This window comes from Pantherophis guttatus, chromosome 2, assembly GCF_059756535.1.
Source record: "Pantherophis guttatus breed Tessera chromosome 2, ASM5975653v1, whole genome shotgun sequence".
NCBI classification, from domain to species: Eukaryota; Metazoa; Chordata; class Lepidosauria; order Squamata; family Colubridae; genus Pantherophis; species Pantherophis guttatus.
The window spans coordinates 212,674,851-212,697,854 of NC_142064.1; the positions used below are offsets into that span (position 1 = coordinate 212,674,851).

At 38.1% G+C, this 23,004-nt stretch overlaps 2 protein-coding genes across 2 annotated transcripts in view; one reads left to right on the top strand and one right to left on the bottom strand.

Annotated features, from left to right (window-relative positions):
* Positions 1-1,395: 1,395 nt before the first annotated feature.
* Positions 1,396-17,107, bottom strand: TNNC1 (troponin C1, slow skeletal and cardiac type). Its single transcript, XM_034439357.3, has 6 exons — positions 16,918-17,107; positions 9,923-9,953; positions 6,947-7,093; positions 6,692-6,806; positions 3,337-3,473; positions 1,396-1,905 (listed from the first exon to the last, which is right to left on the bottom strand). Exons 1-6 carry the CDS (start codon positions 16,939-16,941, stop codon positions 1,874-1,876), a joined length of 486 nt encoding a protein of 161 aa, XP_034295248.1. The 5' UTR covers positions 16,942-17,107; the 3' UTR covers positions 1,396-1,873.
* Positions 17,108-22,216: 5,109 nt separating this feature from the next.
* NISCH (nischarin) overlaps positions 22,217-23,004 on the top strand; it is a 37,137-nt gene continuing 36,349 nt past the window's right edge. The window contains exon 1 of the mRNA XM_034439325.2: positions 22,217-22,527. Coding sequence (XP_034295216.1) covers positions 22,441-22,527 — 87 coding nt within the window. The 5' untranslated portion in view covers positions 22,217-22,440. The remainder of the gene's footprint in view (positions 22,528-23,004) is intronic.

Consider the following 23,004-nt stretch of genomic DNA (forward strand, 5'->3'; position numbering starts at 1 on the left):
GTTGCAGCCCTTTCTGGACCAGGACGCCTTGCACACGGTCACTCATGCCCTTGTCACCTCCCGGCTGGACTATTGTAATGCTCTCTACATGGGGCTCCCCTTGAAGAGCACTCGGAGGCTCCAACTGGTCCAGAATGCGGCCGCGCGGGTGGTTATGGGCGCAACTCATTGTGCCCACGTGACACCCCTCCTGCGCAAACTGCACTGGCTCCCAGTGGTCTTCCGAGTGTGGTTGGTCACCACCTTTCAAGGTGTTGGTCACCACCTTTAAAGCGCTCCATGGCATAGGACCCGGGTACCTTCGAGACCAACTTCTGCCACCAATAGCCTCCCACCGGCCAGTTTGCTCTCACAGAGAGGGTCTCCTCAGGGGGCCATCGGCCAAGTTATGTCGGCTGGCGACACCCAGGGGGAGGGCCTTCTCTGTGGGAGCCCCAGCCCTGTGGAATGAACTGCCCCCGGAAATGCGTAAGATCTCCGACCTCCGGGTATTTCGCTGTGCACTCAAGACCGTTGTTCCACCAGGCCGGGCTATCAACATAATAATTTTAAATTGGGTGTTTTAAATTTCTGGGGTTTTAAATTGAGCCGAATTATTTAATAATTTTAAATAATTTTAATTGATGTTTGTCTGTGCTTTTAATAGGCTGTACACCGCCCTGAGTCCTTCGGGAGAAGGGCGGTATAGAAATAAAATTATTATTATTATTATTATTATTATTATTATTATTATTATTATTATTATTATTATTATCATCATCATCATCATCATCATCATCATCATCATCATCATCATCACAGCACTTGCCCTTTGGAACATGAAACCACCCAAAATTAAGTTGACCAAATTGAGTTTTTCCAAAAATTATTAACCCCTGGGGCATAGGATCAGGACACTAGGTGAGCCCTCAATGTATTCAGTCGATTAATTGCTTTTGTTTTGATTACAGCTGTTTTTATTTCATCATTTTGTTTTGCTGATGATTGATTTGCTGATTAATTCTGTTAATCATCCAGAATCATGCTTACAAAATGGGTGAATATATTTACTGATATAAACAAATAAATACTGATTTCCTAAAAATAGTTCCCTATCAGTCAGAGGCTATTGGACATTTTGAGAATTATTGCATTTGCTAGTTCAACTTCCTTCAACCTTGATGCTCTTCAGGTGAGATGACATTAAAGGATGTTTACCTGAGAATTATGGAGCTAATATCAATACATTTCAAGGCACCAGGTTAAGAGAAAGTTGCAGAAAGTATCACACTTTAAATGGAGACTTTGGAATGTCTGGTATATTGAATATGACAGTTTCCGATATAAACCTAAATCTTAACAACAAGTGCTTCTTTTTTTTCCTCATAGGCATGCAAGACAGCATTCCACACTCGGGAAGTTCTGCAAATCAAGCACTCTGATTTGTAATTGTTTTTATTAGCATTTTGGAAATAAAACTTTTTTGTACATACAATGTTTTTTTACATACTTTAACTTGGCAAGCAAAGAGGTACAGAAAGGAAAAAGCACATCCTAATGTTAAATGAAAATGTTTGATAATAACTTAAATGTCTCAATAGTTACTAAAGTGTGATTTTTCACTGTAACCAGCAGAACATTGTCATCAATTAAGGAACATTTTTAGGTTTGATGAAGCCATGGTATATGGCATTATTACACTGCATAATAATCTGGCTCAGTCAATGTCCATTGACCATTTGAGGCACTTAAAAAGAGTTGGGTCATGTTTTCCTGATTTTCACTATGTTCAACATAACTTCATGAAAGTAATAAGAGAAGCAGATCTGATGAAATGTCAAAAGACAACAGCAAAGATGTTCAAATAAAGACACTGCCTTCAAAATTCTCATGTTTACTCAACGCCTTTCATAAACTCCAGGAATTCTGCAAAAGGAGAAAAAACAAAGATTGTATTCATAAAATGAGGCAACGTTCCTAACCTTTGCCACATTGTTCCTTTCAGCCCTTTCTTTCGTTGTGCTATTTCCTGCACAGTGAGAAATACAGTACTTTCATAAGTTTCATAAGTTTATTTGTCAAGCATATATAAGATAACAGGTAAAAGTATAAACATAATTTGAATACATGAAAAGAGTAAGTAACAAGAAATATTAGGACAGGGACAGTAGGCACCCTGGTGCACTTATGCACGCCCCTTACAGACCTCTTAGGAAATGGGGTGAGGTTAACAGTAGACAGGTTAAGGTTAAAGTTTTGGGGGTTTGGGGAAGAAACTACAGAGTCAGGTAGTGCATTCCAGGCATTGACCACTCTGTTACTGAAGTCATATTTTCTGCAATCGAGTTTGGAACGGTTTACCTTGAGTTTGTATCTATTATTTGCTCATGTATTGTTGTGATTGAAGCTGAAGTAGTCATTGACAGGAAGGACATTGTGGCAGATAATTTTATGTACTATGCTTAGATCAGACTGAAGTCGGCATAGTTCTAAGTTGTCTAAGCCCAAAATTTGGAGTCTGGTGGCATTAAGGTTTTTTATTGCAGTTTTTGGTCTCCAATTTTTCTCCATAACCCTTGGGCTCAAAGACTGGTCTTGATCCAAGTCATTCAGAGACCTTCTATGCCTGAATGTGGACCTGGGTCTCTTTCAACAATGATTGGTGGGTTTGTTTATGCCAAAGCTCATCCCATTCATACAGTAGGGATGGTGCTTTTGTTCTGACTTACATAATTTTTTTTAGGCAAAAATTGTGTTTATTATTTCTCAAGCCAAATTTTCAAAGAAAAAAATATTTAAGATGTATGGCCATGGATTCCAATGAACTGGCAAAAGGTAAACTCTTTATGTATGTGTGAATGTATTTATTTATATGCCACCCATCTCACAAAATGTGAGTCTAAGAGGAATACAATAAATAATAAAAACAGTAATTATGAAAACCACTCTACAATTCAAACATTAATATTACATTATAAAATATCAAAGGACTAGAGCACTAGATGTTACACGATTAAATTCCCATTTCCATGAGATCCTCAAGTCTGTTGACATATCCAAGTTGGGTTCTTTTTGGAATAATCATCAAAAAACAAATTCCATATATTGAAAAGCTTACCCATAAACTAACCGTAGACCATTGGGGAGTGACAAGCAGGAGAAAGGAGGACATAAACATGTGTTTTTATTTTGGGCAGGTGGCAGCACTTTTGAGAATTTTACTGTTCATTTAACCAGCAGGTATTCTTTTACTGATTAAGATGTGGCTCAAATTTTGAAATGATTCCTGTCCTCAGTTCGTTTTTATAGTACTGCATTTCTGGCTGTACTATTATACAGTGTATAAGCATAACTAACCATCATAGTCAATCTTGCCATCATTATTTTTATCGCCATCCTTCATTAGCTCCTCAATGTCATCTTCAGTGATGGTTTCTCCTGTAGCCTGTAACATGAGCTTTAGTTCATCCAGATCTATGTATCCATCTAAGTTTCTGTGAAAAAAAGTATAAGCTAAAAAAAGAAGAAGCTCTTTTACAAATGTTACTTTTCACATTTTTTTACAAAGGTGTCTGCAGTTCCTTTACACATCTTGCATACTTAACAAAGACCCAGTCACCATTTGTCTTTTCATTTCAAGAGATTTGTGAGATTTGTAAGAGATTCACCTGGGGATTTGTGTGACTTCTGAGCTTTACAAAGAAAGGAATGGCAAAAAACTCCAAGTGACCAATTAACTGGAACTATTAAAATGTGTATTTCATAGACATATCACTACATTCCTAAAACAGCTTTTCCAGCTTTCCTGATATAATGGAGCTGCAACCTGCAGAATGTCCATCCCAGATGTCATGCCTAATGGAATTCAAGTTCCACCACATTTAATATTTGTGCGAATTCTTCCCATTCAAATACTGTGAGATCACTGTAACAGTCTTCGTTTCTTTTTGTTTGATAATCTATGGAATTATATTTTGGGGAATACAATCTTCTTGGTAATGACATCCAAATTGTCAAAAGCTCTTCCCAGAGATACTGAGATGGCAAACAAACAGACTTCTCATCATTAAAATTTGCACCACGGAAGTCAGAATAGAACAGTGAAAGAATAATGTTTACAAAAATCTTGTAGTAGATGCCTCACAAATTTCAAGGGAGTGTAAGGTTATGTGGGAATGACCTTGGGAGACAGGGGAAAGAAATGCAGTCAGAGTAATGATCAGATAAGAGGCAGTTTAACCTGCAGAAGGCATGTGGGTGTGGCAAATGTTTTAGAAAGAACCTTCCCTAGTTTTTTGGATTGTAAAGGTGAGCGGGGAGAAATGTATTTTCAGAATGGTAAGATTCTGTTAATGTAACCTTACAACAAAATAGAATGAGTTTATTTGGATGTGGTTCCTGTCAGGACTTCCTCTGAAGACTGACAGGGACACAGAGAGTTCTAGAATGTAGTTGTTCATATGGAGCAGGCCTACTCCATGAGGAAGAAAAAAAAATACTGCATATGTCGCAGGAACTTCTAGTGTCAACCAGTTCTATAAAGATAAAAACAATCTGTCAGTTAACCTGCCCCAAATTATTCAGTGCCTTAGATGTTAAAAAATGAAACTACAACAAGATTGAGTGATGCCTGGCAGCCTCTGCAGCTACTTGAACAGATGTGAAATATATGCTTGACTCAGCAACTTGGCTACTATAATTCTGAACTAGTTGGATTTTCCAGACTGACCACAGGGGAGATTATAGTATGTGGTTACCAGCACATAAATAGCTATATACATAAACAATTAGGAAAGAACAAAGTTGGTATATCAACTGAACTGCCAATCCTGGCCATAGAGGTTACTTGAGTCTTCAAAAGCAGTTGTGATTTTAGGAGAACCCACAAACACAGTCTTTCTAAGGGAATATAGTCCCATTTAGCTTGGGAAGATTCTCTGATTTCTGTTTCCAGGAACAAACTTGTCTGTTAGATCTCCTTCTGCCTCTTCTCAAAATCCAGTCACAGCTTATTGGCCTAAACACTCCATCGCTGGTTTCAGAACATGCCTTTTCTCCTCTGAATCAGATATGGAAAAATTGATCTGATTCGTTTGGTGATGGTACTTTATTTCCAATCTGCTAATGCCCGTTCCAAAGCAGATCTTATAAATATTAAATGGCTCCAGAGGCAAAAAGGGGCTTTATGACACTCCACAGCACAGCGGTCTCACAGAACAGCTGTCAGAGGCAGAGTCACCCAATTTGCTCTCTGAGACTGTCCTTGAAAACAGCAGTGAAATTAATGTAAGGTAAAGGTAAAGGTTCCCCTCGCACATATGTGCTGGTCGTTCCCGACTCTAGGGGGTGGTGCTCATCTCCGTTTCAAAGCCAAAGAGCCAGCACTGTCCGAAGATGTCTCCATAGTCATGTGGTCGGCATGATTAAAGGCAGTTCCCTTCCCACCAAAGGTGGTCCCTATTTTCCTACTTGCATTTTTTATGTGGTTTCGAACTGCTAGGTTGGCAGAAGCTGGGACAAGTAATGGGAGCTCACCCCGTTACGCGGCACTAGGGATTCGAACAGCTGAACTGCTGACCTTTCGATCGACAAGTTCAGCATCTTAGCCACTGAGCCACCGTGTCCCTGAAATTAATGTAACTACAGGAGAATATCAGGGTTGAAAGTATTGAAGATTGTTGGGAGATCAAGCAAAATCAACACAAACATGCCCGTCTGCCTTTCTGTCACTGGTGAACATTTAGTAAGCCAAAGGATTATTCTATTTCAAGAACTGGTCTGAACCCAGACTGAAGAAGTTTATATTCATTCATCTATGAAAAGAATCACAATCTAATAACATGTCTTTCTTTTTCATGGCTTGGTAGGAATTAGCCACTTCTGCACATGAATTGTTCATCCATGCTTCATTGAAATAGATTTCAAGAAGGCAAAGAAAATTGCAGATTGTATTGTCCTCCAGTCAGGTAGGTTTTCTGGTATCAGGCCTCCTGCCTGGTTGTTGTGTGAAAGGCTGTTTGTCATAACGTACATCTGGAAGAACTATTCTAGAAAGAAAGGGTGCAGGGAAAAAAGGGGGAGGAGACAGAATGAATGGTTTACCCGCTTCTGAAACAAATCCTGTCCATAGTGCATTTCCATCCTGATTTCCACCATCGGCATTTAGCCTTCAGGAATAAATTTTATTTTTTATTGTTAACATTATTAAAATCGTTATCCATCCTTGAATAATTATAAATGGAAAAAAATGGAACAATGAAGTCAAGAAGCATTATATTACAAAAGAATTCTTTTCTATGTAAAGTTCATGCTGATTTTATGATTACTAATAAACATCTCTGTTAAATAGCTTTAATTTTATATCAGAAATTCAACACAATAGTCTTAACTTAGCAACTGTTTAGTTATGATGGTGATGAAAGAGTGATTTTATGACCAATCCTTTTATTTAAAACTTTAGTAGGCCTGTAAAGCAAGGAAAGCTGAAGTTATATCATAAGCACAATCAAGGTTTCATGTAGTGACAGCTTCACTTAATGACTAAATTTCCAGTCCCAACTGTGATTGCTAAACAAGAAGTATCTACATATGGAATTCAGCCATGACAGTAAGGTTTTCAATCTTATTTGTGTTATCAGTATGAAACTCATGGAGACTCAACTTGTTTATTGTATTCTCTTGGACTCTGGCTTATGCTAATAGAGCCACTTACTTATCAAACATTCTGAAGAGATCTGAAAGTTCCTCTTCTGATTTTCCTTTGCTGTCATCTTTCATACACCGGACCATCATAACTAAGAATTCATCAAAATCTACTGTACCACTGCCTGTCAAGGAAAAAAGAGCACCAAGTTAACTTCCTCTCTGTTTGAACTATTTCTCATATTAGGTTAGATTTCAAAACACAATACAGCAAATCTAAATTTACAGCCTTATACTGTATAAACACCAAGCAGAAATTGCTCACCATCTTCATCTACTTCATCAATCATCTCCTGTAACTCCTCAGGGGTAGGATTCTGTCCCAGCATGCGCATTACCTTCCCCAGCTCCTTTGTGCTGATACATCCATCCTCTGCACCCAGGACAAATATATCAAACGCAGCTTTAAATTCTGGAGAAACAGAAGCAAAACTAATTAAGAGTGTGATACCTCAAGACCAAATCGTGAGCATTGTTGATTCCTATTGTGCCTTGAATGTATCTATTCTGACCCTTTACTAAATTGGGGCACGATGACTATGCACCTGCAAGGCTTGCTAAGCAAAGCAACTGATTGATTTCTCCAGCCTTGTTTAACTTTCAAATGTCACCAGCCAATGGGAAAACATCCAGACATCATGACAGAGATGCAAAAAAGGAGAGAGGACTGGTAATCGTGAGCTTCAGTGCTCTTTCCCGATTTAAAGCTGGGAAATGAATGGGAAGAAGAAGTGAAATCACTCTCACTCTCACCCACACCCACAAACCCACAGTTACATTGACATATAATTTTTTTTTGTAAAGACTAATTTCCTTCAGGTTGGAGTCTGGAAACATTTTGCAACTGGGCAGTCTTAGAAATCAGATAAATAAATGCAGCAAAGCCAGAAAGTGCTTCTCTGGTACTGGTGTACCAGAAACAAAGCAAATCTGTTGTCCACAATGGTGGTCCCATGCCAGCATTTCACAAGCAGCAGAGGTTCCTATTGAAGTATAATCCTTTGCGCACACACACACACACACACACACACACACACACACACGGTGGGTTACTACCGGTTCGTCCCAGTTCGGGTGAACTGGTAGTGGCGGCGGGAAGCTCCGCCCAGACATCATCAAATACGATCTGCGCATGCGCAGAAGTGGCACATGGGCAAGCGAAGCGAGCGTGAATAAGCAAACCAGTAGCAAAGGTAAGTGAAACCCACCCCGACACACACACACACCAGTATAATAATAGCATGCCAAAATGGAAAAGCAGCCCTTCCACCCAGTTGCTTGTAGATGTTTTACAGGTCAAATTGTGCCTAGATTTTTGGAAAGAAAAACAGTGGAGGCAGAGGCTATGGCTTGGGAACCAGAGAAAGGGGTCCTTGGTGCTCTCTGAGCTTGCTTGTTTTCTTGGGAAAGGGGAATATGCTTGCATCAGCCTGAAATGGCCAACAAGCGCTTGAGCATCTGACTTCACCACCAGTTGAATAAGTGGGAAAGCATGTCAGATTGTACGTTCTTTGCAGCCATTGTTAGATGCCCTGGTTTAAGGGGTAAATCATTAGATTATCCCAAGTACAGCTGATTTAAGGCTATTTCACCCACAGGCTAGGGATGAGTTGAGGAACAGCAGAAAAGGATGTAGTCTACATGTTTGTGCTATGATGGGTACAAATCAGGGGTGAAATGCTCCCAGTTCGGACCGGATCGCCCGATCCGGTAGCGATGGCGGTAGGTGGTTCGGAGAACCAGTAGCAAAAATCCCTGCACTCCCCCCCCCATGCCCAGCTGAGCCGCGTGATCATCAGAGGCTGTTTTTTTTTACTTTTAAAAGCATTTTTTCTACAACCTCTTCGGCCGAAAAAATGCTTTCAAAAGTAAAAAAAAAAAAGCCTCTGATGATCGTGAAGCTTTTAAAAGCATTTTTTCTACAACCTCTTCAGCCAAAGAGGTTGTAGAAAAAAAATGCCTTTAAAAGCCTTTGGCAATCCCAGCTGAGTTGCTTGATCGTCAGAGGCTTCTAAAAGCATTTTTTTCTGCAGCTTCTTAAGGTTGTAGAAAAAATGCTTTTAAAAGTAAAAAAAAAAAAGTTGGCCACGCCCACCCAGTCACATTATCCCCCCCAAGCCACGCCCACAGAACCGGTAGTAACAAATTTTAGATTTCACCCCTGGTACAAATGATATACAAATGGGGAAGGGCCCAACTCAGTAGGATTCTAATCTTTGTCTCATATAATACCAGTTCTCTCTCAGGCATAAATGGGATCAGCTAAACTGGAGGTCTAATGTCTCCAAAGGTGCTTTTTCAAGAGGCAACTGGACTTTCTGGTTTTTCTTTGAAGATGTTTCTCATCCAAGAAGCTTCTTCAGGTCTGAAATGTCTTCAAAGAAAAACCAGAAAGTCCAGTTGCCTCTTGAAAAAGCACCTTTGGGAAACCATGACCTGGATGGCTGAGAATTTTCATAGTCATGGAGGTCTAATGGAATTTACTAATCAACAAGATCTATTAAACTTAGTAACAAAACATACTGTATGGATATGTTGAAAATTAATTGATCATTTTTATTCTAAGGTTCGCAATGGGAGCATGCACAGAAGCTTCTGCACATGCGCAGATCATCAGTGATGATGTCGGGGTGGGTGGGCGGAGCCTCCCATCGCCATTACTACTGGTTCGCAGGAACCAGACCGAACCGGGAACAACCCACCACTTGTCCCTACCCTTTTATATTTATTAGGCCATTCATTTTTACATGGAAAAAAGGAGAGAACTTTAGATTATGATGCAATAGGAATAAATGACTTGGAGGCAAGGGGACAGCTGAGTGCTGTTCTTAGGTCTCTCAGTCTTTTAAAACTACTATATCAGCTTTGTTTTAAGCTTCAGTTCAGTTGCCAAGCTGACATTTAATATCACATAAAGCATTTTCTTCCCTTTTCATAGTTTATTCATGGTATTGAATAATATATTGAAATAGATTTAAGTGATTTGACCTGATAAATAACAGTAAAATGAATTGTTTCTATTGGGTTTTATATATTTTATGAACTTTTGTGGAAGCTATCTTGTATTACTCTGTATTTTTTTTTAAAAAAAATCAGAATCTATTTCTTAAAATAAGCACAATCATTCTTAAAGCTGATTTTCATTGGTGATGGCTTTCTTTTAATGATTCCCAAGATTTGCATTCCAATTAAAGATAGACCCTTTGTGAGGTAATTGGAATAATGAAGTTTATATACTTACCATTTTTTTGTTCATCTGTCAACTGCTCAACCTATTAAAATGAAGATTCCATTGATGAATGTTTGTTTACATATTTAGCAATTTTCATACTGATGAACTATATCAAATTCTAAATATGGATTTGATGAACATCTTTCATGAAATTAAATTATGAATCATAATATATTTATTAAACATTAAATTCAGTAGGGTGGATGTTTTTTGGTAGAATTTGGAACTCTGAACCAATCTTCTTAAGTGTGTTAAATTACCACAACGTCTTGATTCAGTTAGTATTGAAAGTAGGAAAGCTAGTGCTCATCAAATTGTAAATCCAATTGAATGTACCCAAATCATTGACTTTTGATGAAGTGATTATGTAATAAAAAATTGCAGACAACCATCTTCCAGATGGCTGAAAGGCTTACTTTTAGAGTGAAATACAGCTAAAATTGAATTTCAAATGGTAGTTTCTATCTATAAACTCTATCAGAAGTAGCTGTGCTCATTTAAAAAATTGAAGTAAATCTGGGCTTTAGAAGGCTGCATTTTATTATTTTAATTTTTTGTAACTCATTTATATTATTTCAAATTAATAATTTGTTTTGTCTTTAGAGCAAAGTAAAAATTTCATGTCAACTCATTTTCCTGTCCTTATAATATTAGTATATAATCCTAGCTGTTATTTGCTATTTTAAAGTCCTTGAGTTTCATTGTTGTAAGACACCAATTAACTTCATCTCAGAAATACATAATTGCCATACTGGGGTATATGTCCTGTGATGTTATCTCAAGCAAATCCTGAACAGTGTCAGAATATGTCTGACAGAGCAAAGTTGCAGCTACCTTGACAAATCTTAGTTGGAATCTCTGGCCTAATTTAGGCAATATCCCTTATTAGTTTCCCCAGCTGCTTCCAGAGACATCGCTCCTAACACTGCCTATTAAAAGACATGGAAAGGCTTTTATCTCTTCCTTCTCCAAGTGAAATGTCTTTGGTGAGGAAACAAAGTGGGAGGGAGGAAAAGGTGGGATAGTGTTCAAGGGTTCCAAATGGCAAACAATGTCACATGGACACTCCATAAAATTTTGTAAATGAGGTCCCATCTAGAACAACTTAGAGACCGAACCAGTCAACAAATGGATAGCTGCAATTTGTCCAGCTGTTTATAATGGATTAAACATTCATTTATCCTTAAACACATATACAAAATTAAAAGGGTGTGAAAATATACAGATACCGGTACCATCATTCAATTATTCTAAAACAACAAATTATACTGCAAATATAAAACTGTTGTGCACATCCCTTCTCTCCGCAATCAAGTTTAGTTGTCCAGCTTTATTATGGGATGGCATTCACATAATAGAGACATAACTTCTGAATCAACACAGTAGATGAGATGCTTCCAGTGCAGCGCTTGCTATGTGCCATTGAGTTTAGTGGAATTTAATCCAGGTAGGAAGGTATATAGGACTGCAGCCCAATGATGGAGAGAAAAGCTCTGTCTGGCATACCAACTCACTACTTTGCAAATGTGTGCTTTATGTCTACTCAGTTGCCTTGAACCAATAACATATACACACACAAACATTTTAACAGATAAATTAGTCTTCAAATTGTTGGTGCTCAAGGGCAACAACACCAAAGGAGATTAGTTCAGAATCTACCCAGGTCTGATCATACAAGTTTATTTTTAACTAAACAATTAGTTAACAATACCAGGAGATAGGAGAAGTGTGTTCCTAAGAAATAATATTACATGAAATTACATGAACAAATACAAAATGGCTGTTTTCAACTACTAAATCAGCCAGCTAAAATAGGCAGGAATTTCCTTTTAATCACAGTATAGGAGATCTGTCCAAGGAAGCAAAAGTTGACTGAAAGGGTAACAACTTAGAAAGATTCCATCCAACCTGGCTAGTTATCTCCAGCTCAAAATTAGGTATTAATAGATGGATAACTATTTTATCTCTTGAGCAAAAATGCTGAAGCACTCGGTTCTGAAAATCTTGTCTGTAAAATTGACAGAGCTACAAATCAGATATTCAGCATATTATCTGGCAGGGTGAATCAAATCCTGGAAGGTGGAAGGAAGGAATAGTAAAAGGTCAAGTCTAGAAATGTATACACATTTTCTGCATGTATATGCAGAATTCCTATTACTCTTCTAATTCTTAAATTAAATTAGAATTCTTATTATACTAGAGTAGAGGTGTCAAACTCGCAGCCCATGGACCATGCCCACCTTGGTTTAGGGAAGGGGAAAAAAGTTATGATACATCACGTGACAATGTGACGCTGCAAGTTTGACATCCCTGTACTAGAGTATAATTCTGAGAGTCCATATGTTTCATCATGTGATGAAAACCATTGTTATACAGAGTGAAAGATCTCCCACCTTCTTACTAACCAAACTGGGGCAAGATATTGTTGACATGGATGGTTATGCCAAGTTTGCCAAGATATTATCGATTTTCTAAACCCATTTTGGTCTCATTTGACCACTGGGCTAGAACGGATATGATTATCAATTCCTATTTGGAAAGTATTATTGTTGATACTGTTGCCTTCAAAGAGATTCTTACTACCCTGTTTCCCGCAAAATAAGACATCCCCTGATAACAAGCCCAATCGGGCTTTTGCGCACATAGCAATAAGGCCAAGCGCTTATTTCAGGGTTCAAAAAATATAAGACAGGTTCTTATTTTCGGGGAAACATGGTAACAACTATAAGTTACAAGATCTTTTTGAGTTGAGCATTAGAAACACTATTTTGTGAGGCCTGCAGTCTTCCTGGAAATACATTTTTTTTAAAAAAAGAAGATGCTGAGGCTTTTATTTAATCCATTAGTTTTGGTATCTGGGACTTGTCTAGTTATTATCCTGTTCCCAATATTTTAAACCAGGCTCTTCATGCTTTGAAGATGATTTGGAAGAAGTGCTTCAGATCTTGCCAAACCATGAAAAAAGATTCTGCTCCTGTTTCACTGAGTTAAATCATTAAAATGTGTCTTTAATTTGACTCTTACAGAGGGTATTTCTTTTGCTAGGTCTCTATATAAGCCTATAAAAATAAAAAGTATGTATGATTTAATGAATAGCTGGCAGTTGCCCTGGTCATGCTGGCACAAGAACTGAAGAACTTCCAAATAATTTTCAAAGTGTGCGTGGGCAGCCTTTGTTTTTACCATCTACTTCAAATGAGTTGTAGAAGTTGTCCAAATTTTGAATTCAGATACCTAATTATTTTGTTCTCTCTATAAAAACCTGGACAAAGTGAGAGATAGACCACTTGATGTTAGAAACAAACTGTACAAGACAAAAGATTATATGATTAATAGCATTTTGGCTGGTGTGTGAAGGAGCTGATTTCCTCCAAAGCTTCAACCTGATACAAACCCAGCCCTAGTTGACAGATCATAGCTGTGCCTTGTTCACTTCTTTTGATTACTGTACAGTAGTGGCCAAAATTGTGGAAACCTTTTTGGAAAAGTGTATTTTTGAGGTTTGATGGCTAATAACACCACTTTTTTTTGGAGTACTACTATAAAATTATATATCAATGGAAAGATAATTCAATCAAGAATGTAATTCTTTTCAACCTTTGTTTGAGAGATAAAAGTGGCTTTTTTGTAGAATTCTAGATTTTAAGCCAAATTCCTGCAGCCTGCACCAAACATCCTTTGGTGCAGGCTGTGAACTCAACTTCACATTGCATTGCACCATTTCATCTTGTATACACCCAGATGATTTTCTTCTGTCACATAGGCACAGTCTTTTAATTCTTCTATCATCACTTGCTGTTGTGCATCTTTTCCTGCCTTTACCAGTGTGGTTTTGTATTGACCTAGTCTCCTTATAACTCTTCAAAAACTTAGAAATGCTACCTTTGGTTAAGTTTCCACCAATTTTTCTTCTCATTTCTTTATAACTGTAGCCTTGGTCACTTAATAATACTATTTTACATCGCTTTCTGGGCGACCAGTCAACTCTTTGCACCATTACTTTAGTTTTATTATGTTTTACAAGCTCACTAAATGAAAGAACACAAAAAACCCCAACCAACTTGATAGTGATCACATAACACACTGACAAATGTCCTCCTCTCAGCTTCAATACATGACATCAATAACTGAATCCTACAGTGATCTGATTGGCTCATTGCCAAAACAAGATGACACTCATGGTCATTGGCTACAATCAGATGAAGGAAAGCTATCAACCTAAGCAACCTTTTTCTGGTTATTTGGCTATAACTTTTCATAGAATATAGATAATTGAACAAACTTTGTTGCATTACATTCTTGATTAAATTATCTTTCCATTGATATGTAATTTTATGGTACTACTCCAAAAGGAAGTTTTGTTATTAGCCATTAAACCTCAAAAATACACTTTTCCCTAAAGGTTTCCACAATTTTGGCCACTACTGTCCTAATGGAGGTCTGAGAAGCTTACTTAGAAATGTCCATTAATTCATGATACTACACTACAGGTTTTATGGGAATAGAGTTCAGAGCTTTTGATATCACCTGTACTAGATACTCATTCCTCAATATAAGTCAGTATGCTAATTTTAACCTACACAGACCTAGATATATGAAAAATGGAGTAGTCAACCATTTTCCTCGTAAATGATTACAGAAACGTTCCAGAGAGGTCTTTGTTTCAAATACTGATAGAGCATTCTGGGCATGAAACTGGTTCCTTCCTTTTATGTAGTTCCGTCTTCTTTAAGGCTCTCATGAAGAATAAGTTCTCTAAGATTGTTTTCATTTATGCACCAATCCATTGCCACCTGCTTTTACCTGAAACACCTAATTGGTTTAAAGGGGAAATCTGACAAAATGAATGATGGAAGAGGAGTGGCAGCACCAGCAGGCAGAGTATAGCCTACTCTGCTGAGATAACAAAAGCAAAACGATCCCTCTTCAAAATTTCATAGTGAAAACTGAACCCATTTATTTAAGCCACTGTGATGGAACTGGAGCAGCTGTGATTGTTCCTTCATTGTAATGGCCAAACCCCTCCCTCCCCTCAACAGCCCAGGATAGCTGAAAAGTCTAAAGACAGCAAATGCCTCTCTGTTGTGCAGCCCACATAGTTGGACTATTTTGGCAAGCTGGCTATTTTTATGCTTTAGTGGCTTAGGTGCTAAGAAGACAGATAACACTTCTGATTGTTCCCAGAAGTGACTGACATTGGCATTTATCACAGGAGACGTAACATGTCTCTGGCAAAGTTGTATGGTTTAGAAGCATCTGGAAGCCATTCTAAACTTATCTCTGCATAAGAGATGAGTGAGAAAGTGATAAATCCATTGAATTTCAGAGATCCATATCAGTGGTAGTTTTTTCAAATGATCATTAAAAACACATTTAAAGTTATCACCAAATTTGCAATAAATGCAGGAAGAACATCTTGTTTTTTCATTTCTGGGTCACCCTTTCAGATACGACACACTTCATGTGGCATCATGACAAGAGACTCAGTCAAAAGATACTGGGTTCACATTTGTACATAGTTGTAAGGCATGCCAGGTGGATTTTTGACAAATCACATCTCTCAACTTTGATTAATCTTCATAATTGTGAAAATCAAATGAGTATAAGTAAGTGGGATACCACTGATACATAATAAATAATTCAAGGCAACTTCACTCTAGAGCCAAGCTAAGGAAAGTTTTTGCTCCTCAGGAGTCCAAAATTGGGAAATAAAGAAGTTAGCTTCTGAAAACACTGCTAAAAAACAGGAAAATATTCTTATTTTATTATATAAGAATGCCAAAAATTTTAGAAGTAAGAAATAACAAAGTACTTCATTATAGAAAACATTTAAAAATTGCAATGGGTATTACTAATAATACATTTCCTCAAATTTTTGAGCTGACATGTTCTTGAAAGATGGACACAATAATTTAATAACTTCAAGCTGACTCTTAGTGATTTGTAAATTCCAGCTCTTTTTTCAGTATAGGTAAAGCATTCAGAATCAAGAAGATAGTGACAAGCTATAAGATAGGGTTTTGTATATTTAAAAAATAAATAATAAAAAGGAATCTTTATTTTAAACTGAAATGTGTCCAATCCTGAACTATTCTTTTGCTGTGGAGAATTATTTACAGCACCGGCAGCTGTTTAAAGCTACTCTGGGGAGCTGAGTACTCATCAGGATGAGCTCAAGGCAGGAACTGCCCTTCTCCCATCTGTCTTATTAGTGTTTCTTAAGAAGTGTGTCTATCCAGTTACTCCACAGATATAGCAAGAACTGTTCTTCTATCTGCACTTAAAGTGGAATTACTGAGGATATTTCTATTATGGTCATTACATTATCCAATGATTTCTTTTACTTACAAGTATAAATGTTACTTAAACTCTTAAGTGGTCTAAATCTCCTGAAGAGTTTTAAGCAGCCATGGATTCTGGTGACCCATTTTTCATTAAGCACATTTATACATGCATATACACCGCTAGAATTTGTAAAATATATCTTCACATGTAACTAATTTTTGAGTTTGTCAGATAGAAATCTGGAAAAATGTACTTTCATAGAAAAGACAAAATGACAGGAAGCTATGCCATTTTCTGCAAAACACTTTGGGTGTAAAAATAAAAAGTTTTGGAGTTATATTAACAGTCCAAACCTATGCAGCAAACAATTATGTTAAAATCAGTAAAAGCCATGAGCTTTACATTATTTTTAGCTCTAGTTAGAATTGGGCTTCAACAGATTTTTGAATTTCCACAGAAAATATGAGGAGTTAGGACTTCATCGAAACCATCTTGCGATACCTAAGGAACTTAGGATATATAATAATGCCCTGCACCAAATTTAAAAAGTACATTCTAATTTATTAGTTTTAGCATTAATGAATATCATAATATGTAAAACATTTATAGGATCTGATTGAATATTAGGACTTGTACTTTATTAAAACATTTTCCTTACAATCCTAAATGTAATTCAGAATCTGCCTGAGATTTAATACAAGTCTGAAAGTTTTACTTACTGCTGCCTTGTAAATATCATCCATGGTTAGTTATTGTGGGTAGATGGAGATGTAAAATGGTACAGAGACAAATATCAACCCTCTGCCAGCTTTCTGTCCTTTGAAGCACTCCTTTTATAGTAGGCTGTCAGTCCTAAACGTGTCAGTCAAGAACTACACAGCCCAGTATACAGACATCTGTGAATGGCCTTGCTATTCATTCCAAGTCTGACTCTTCACCCTGTCTTCAGGGAGGTATGCAAAGTTTGTTACAGCTGACATTTCTAAATTCTAATCCAATTCTGTTGATGCTTTTTTTCCTGTTAGGAATCAGATGGCTCCTATACCACATATTGGGCCTTACGGCTCTCATGTTAGGCATTCTGATTCCATGTGGTTAATAGGGATTATGGCAAAAATCAAAATGCTTGTGAAGTCCCCATCCCCCTGGCAGAACAATAGTGACCCTCTAAAATAATTATCCTTTTAAAAGACCTCTTTCCCAAATGTTGTATGTGTATTACAGAACAAAGGATGGGCTTCATAGACATGCATTCTAGGCAAAGGCAACAAATATCAAGTGCTTCTTTCCACATACATGTTTATGTATGTGGAATGAAACCACCTCAGATTGTTTTGAGGGGATTGCTTTTTTTAAAATGCACTCCATCAACATCCCTGATTCCTCAGACAGAATGTTTAAGAGCCTGGTGGCCCTTTCCCACAAGGCTTCCTCAGCAGCATTATTGTATCACCTGATGATCTGACTGTTTGTACTGACTCTTTTATTTTGTTTGCTGCAAACATCTGTGCAAGCTGGGCAAATTCCTCCCTTTAAGCAAAACAACTTACTCAGCCATTCATATAGATTGTTCAGTGAGGCACTGGTATGAAGAGAATTTATGTGCTATAAAAAAATCTCTCTGTCCACTGATTGAGAGCTCCCCCCTCTGTCTAACTATATTGCACGCATCTAGGTAAAGCTGACAAAAATTAATAAGGCCACCCATTATTAGTGAATATACATGATCAATAATCAAGATTACTTAAATGTAACATTATCATTAAGACACACCATTTTTCTAGTTGTAGAAGTTTTTTTTATTTCTTCATTGTAATTTGGAGATGTTACATGTTTCTTCACAATTACAAAACTTCAATTTATTTTAATCCCATCATGTACATATATTCTTCATACATGTGATCATACAGTTTAAGAACCCTGTAAGAAATGCAGGCACAATAGATCTGAAAGGCATCCAAGGGTGGAGAGCTGCTATAAATCCTCGGTCATTTTCTTTAGTATCTTTTTTACTTTTTCTTGTCTTTCTACTCCAATCCCATTTCAAAAAGCATCAAGATTTTTTTAAAAATTCCAACTACCCATTCTTTCCCTCTGGCAAAAAAGCTCCATGTCAGACAGAACTACATCACAATGTAGTTTCACAGGTGAAACATCACTCAGCAGAAAGTATAAAAATTGATCTGATACACCCACCTGTGATCCAATATGTTTTGAAACATATTCAGCTCAAAGAAAAGATGTGGGAGGAAGAGTCCACAAGGGAAGCACCATTAGGTCCAATCCTGCCCTATAAAACATCATTAATATTTTCCTTGTAATGTTGGAGCTTTACCTACAAGACTTTTGCAAGCAAGCAGTACTTGTACAACACAGTGTATTTTATGCTTTGGGTGATTCTATGTATTAACAGGGATAGATGGCAAAGCAACTGTTACTTTATATTGCAACATATAGTTGATGTTAACTAAACCTGGTAAGGAAACTCGATCTGTTTGTGTTGTTAATAACATCATTGTCCATTAATGAAGGTACAGTACTTTATGAATCTGTTCCTAAACTTGACCTAAGCTTCTCAACCTTCCTGATCATAGGAACACCAGTCCAAATATTGTTAATGGAGAAAATTAGCATGCTGCATATTACTTGCCAAATTCTTGAAAAAAACAAAAGGAAAAAAAAACATTAAGTGAGAGTGGCAGTGGGACCACAGCTTGGAATAATCAAAAGGAATAATGCAGGATTTGACAATCTTTTGGTCAGTGGCCAGCAAGCCTACTTTTGGAAAACAATGGCTACAGTAGGTAGAAATCATATTACATACAATGTTGGAGAACCAAGGTTCTCTGCTTCCCTACCCAGACCATTGTTATTGCTTTCCTTTGTTTTTATAACTATAACTATAACTATAACTATAACTATAACTAACTATAACTATAACTATAACTATAACTATAACTATAACTATAACTATAACTATAACTATATATATATATATATATATATATATATATATATATATATATATATATATATATATATATATATATATATATATTAGGAGTGATGATTCATGCTTGTCTATTCTCTCTATAAAATGAAATCAAATTGGTGCTAATTGAAGACGACAGTGTGATCTTCAAAGAAGTGGCTTGGAGATTACACAGTGAACCCTAGAGCTTTATACAGCTTTGAAATATTGTTATATGCTTGTTCTCTAAGTGGCAGCAAAATGCTTAATACCACAAGAAAAGAAAAGAAATAGGAAAAGAGAAAAACAGAATGTGGGCAAGCAGGTATTGTTACCCATAGCAAACAAGACATTCTCTGAGACCTATCAGTAGAGGCTTCTCTATCCATTTTTTTTTAAAAAAATTTAAAAAATTTTTAAATTTGATTTATATGCCGCCCTTCTCCGGAGACTCAGGGCGGCTTACAATGCGTTAAGCAATAGCCTTCATTCTTTTGTATGTTTTATACAAAGTCAGCTTATTGCCCCCACAAACTGGGTCCTCATTTCACCTACCTTAGAAAGGATGGAAGGCTGAGTCAACCTTGAGCCTTGGAGAGATTCGAACCAGCAGAAATTGCAGGCAGCTGTGTTAATTACAGGGTGCACTAAACCCCATCCATCATGCTTTGCCATTCTCCCTTTCCTTCATATATGCCCAACTATGCTCAGAAGGACCACCTGAGTTTGGAGTCACTCCAGCACTCCAATTTACCAATTTGTTGGTAAGTCTGCCACTTACCAACACAACTGCTTTTAGCTAACTATCATATCCATATCAACTACTAACTGGTCATAGCCATGGATGAATACAGACTTGTACTGGATAGTGCAGAATAAACAATGCAAAAAGTGAATGAAGCCAAGTTAACAGGGCTGCTCTTCTGTCATCAAGATATTACTTAGTTTTTCCTCTTATTTTTCCCAAACATTTTTTCTAATTCATTTTAAATATTTTGGGGCACAATTCCTGTAGTAAAAATTTAATTTGAATTAAAAAGTGCTCCAAATGTGACATTTGTATTCACCCTTTCTTTTGAATTTTTATAAGCACCAATTTTTAATTTTTTTTCTGCTCCTAGGCAAAGGCTTAGGAACAAAATAGCGGATTATGTACACTAAAACAATCTCCCACCAGCAAAGTTTGAGGTTCAATCTGAGGCACCAGGATTTAATGCTCAACTCTTTGCAAATAATTAACATCAGGAATATAAACAGCTGTTTTTCCATCTGCTTTCAGAGTCAATGTTTCTCATCTTTCTCAGTAAATATAGAATCATGTTGTAAAAGATTTGCCTTGGTGCTATAACTTGTGTTACATGCAGTATGAAAAGTATTTATTTATTTATTTGTTTGTTTGTTTATTTATTTATTTATCTGTCAATAAGATAACAGATAAAAGTATAAACATGATTTGAATACATGAAAAGGATACAAGTAAAAAGGGACATTAGGACAGGGACGGTAGGACTCTTATCGTGAAATATCTCTGGACTCTCTCAATTGTATTAATGTCTGATATGCAGTGCGGGTTCCAGATAGACGAGCTGTATTCAAGAATTGGTCTAGCAAATGTTTTGTATGCTCTAGTTAGTAGAACAATATTACCAGAGAAGAAGTATGCAAGATTAGGTTAACAACTCTAAATGCTAAATAAATAAATAAATATTCTCATAACATACGTGTTTTTCTTTCATATCTCAATTTATATGGAAACCTTACATTTCCTAAATTCATGGCATGGGAATGTCTTGAGAAATTCTATTTCACTTTAGTAAGCCTTATTCTTAAGAGAACAGTGACTGGACTATAAGGCAATATTGGAATAGCACAACTTTTAGTTATCATTAAGCAGGAGTGATCAACACAAGCATTATTCATGCTAAATAAGTGAAAAGAATGTTCTTTCTGCGCCAACTCAGAAGGCTCAAACTGCCCAAGGAGCTGCTGATCCAGTTCTACAGAGGAATTATTGAGTCTGTCATCTGCACCTCTATAACTGTCTGGTTTGGCTCTGCAACTCAACAAGACAGACACAGACTTCAGAGGAAAATTAGAACTGCAGAAAAAACAATTGCTACCAACCTGCCTTCCATTGAGGACCTGTACACTGCACGAGTCAAAAAGAGGGCTGTAAAAATATTTACAGACCCCTCGCATCCTGAACATAAACTGTTTCAGCTCCTACCCTCAGAACGACGCTATAGAGCACTGCATATCAGAACAACTAGACACAAGAAGTTTTTTCCCAAACGCCATCACTCTGCTAAACAAATAATTCCCTCAACACTGTCAAACTAGTTACTAAATCTGCACTATTAATCTCATCGTTCCCACCACCCATCTCCTCCCACTTATGACTGTATGACTGTAACTTTGTTGCTTGTATCCTTATGATTTATATTGATATTGTTTCCTGATTGCTTATTTGTACCCCTATGACTATCATTAAGGGTTGTACCTTATGATTCTTGATGAACGTATCTTTTCTTTTATGTACACTGCCACCAAGACAAATTCCTTGTGTGTCCAATCACACTTGGCCAATAAAAAATTCTATTCTATTTTAGAAAAATACGTTAGGGTCCTGCCTTACGCCGCCGAGAGGCTGCTCCCCAATCCAGCTTTATTTCACTGGCCATGCTAGCTTAAAAGCAGCGATGGGAACGGTAGTCCACCACTTCTATTATATTTTTGTCTGCCTCATGATGGGTTCGACACTTTCGGGGGTTTCTCTACCACCTCTCTCACATTGTCGCTTTTACGACGCAAACAAGGTGGGAAAAGGAGGTCGAAAACCCTTACATCTTTCAGTGCAAATAAAAGCACCCTGTAGGGCGCAGACATCGGGGCATCGCTTGGTGGTAAACAAACCCCACCCGCTCTGCTTGCCGCCTCGCGGCCGACCGAAGCCTCGCAACCCAGCTCTTAAAGCCGAGACCGCGTAGGCTCCGCCCCCTAGTCCAAGGGCACGCCCCCTTTGTTTTCCCGAAGCCTTGAGTGACGTTATCCGGGCCTGGCCTCCGTCACGGGGATAGGGGCGGGAGGCGGCACGAGAGCAAACATGGCGCCCGTGACGACTGTAGTCGAGCTGGTCACGGCCAGCGCGGAGGGAAGCGGCGCAGTAGCTGCCACGACACTCGCCGCCCCCGGAGCTCGCCTTCCTCTACGAGCGGCGGAACGAGCGCAGTAGCCCGTCGAGTCCCGAACCTCTGCGCTCCCGACTCGGGACATGGAGGCGCTGAGGACCGGCGAAGAGGGCGAGGAGCCTCCCAAAAGCATCCGCATTCTTGGATCGGAGCTGGTGGAGACCTACACGGTGAGGCGGGGTGCGAAGGGGTTGTGGAGGCGGGTGGGTTTGGCGTGTCAGAGGCGTCGGCTTCCCCGGGGTCCCATGAAAAACGCCGTCGGTACAGGCGAGAGAGAGGCTCCTTGTCCCGGAGCGTTTTCGGGCATCCCTGGGCGCCACGGGGAACTTGCACGCTTTTTTCTGACGGGGGAAGAAGGACAAGCGCACGGATTCATTGGCATGGATGCTCGGGGCCAAACTGTCTTGGCCGCTGCTTTCCGCGTTTTAGACTTTCACGGAGTTCTTCAGTTCCTGAGTGGAAAAACAAAAGAAAACAGCATCCCTAGAGGAGGAAGGAAATTGATGTCTCAGCAACAGCTCTGGTAGCTTAAGGTGTTGTCTTATTCCGGGTTGAGATGGCACATCGTCCGTTTTCCGAAGTTGGCGCCTTCCAGATAGGTGGGACTCTAGTTCCCATCATTCCCTGCCGGTATCACCAAAGCGCTG

Bases quoted from the DNA above. Each gene is read 5' to 3' on its own strand.
- TNNC1 (XM_034439357.3), bottom strand. From the start codon at position 16,941: ATGGATGATATTTACAAGGCAGCA. The intron at 7,094-9,922 runs GTAAGTATATAA...CTGTTTCTCCAG, and splicing joins GACAGATGAACAAAAAAATG to AATTTAAAGCTGCGTTTGAT. The intron at 6,807-6,946 runs GTGAGCAATTTC...TTTCCTTGACAG, and splicing joins TGATGAAGTAGATGAAGATG to GCAGTGGTACAGTAGATTTT.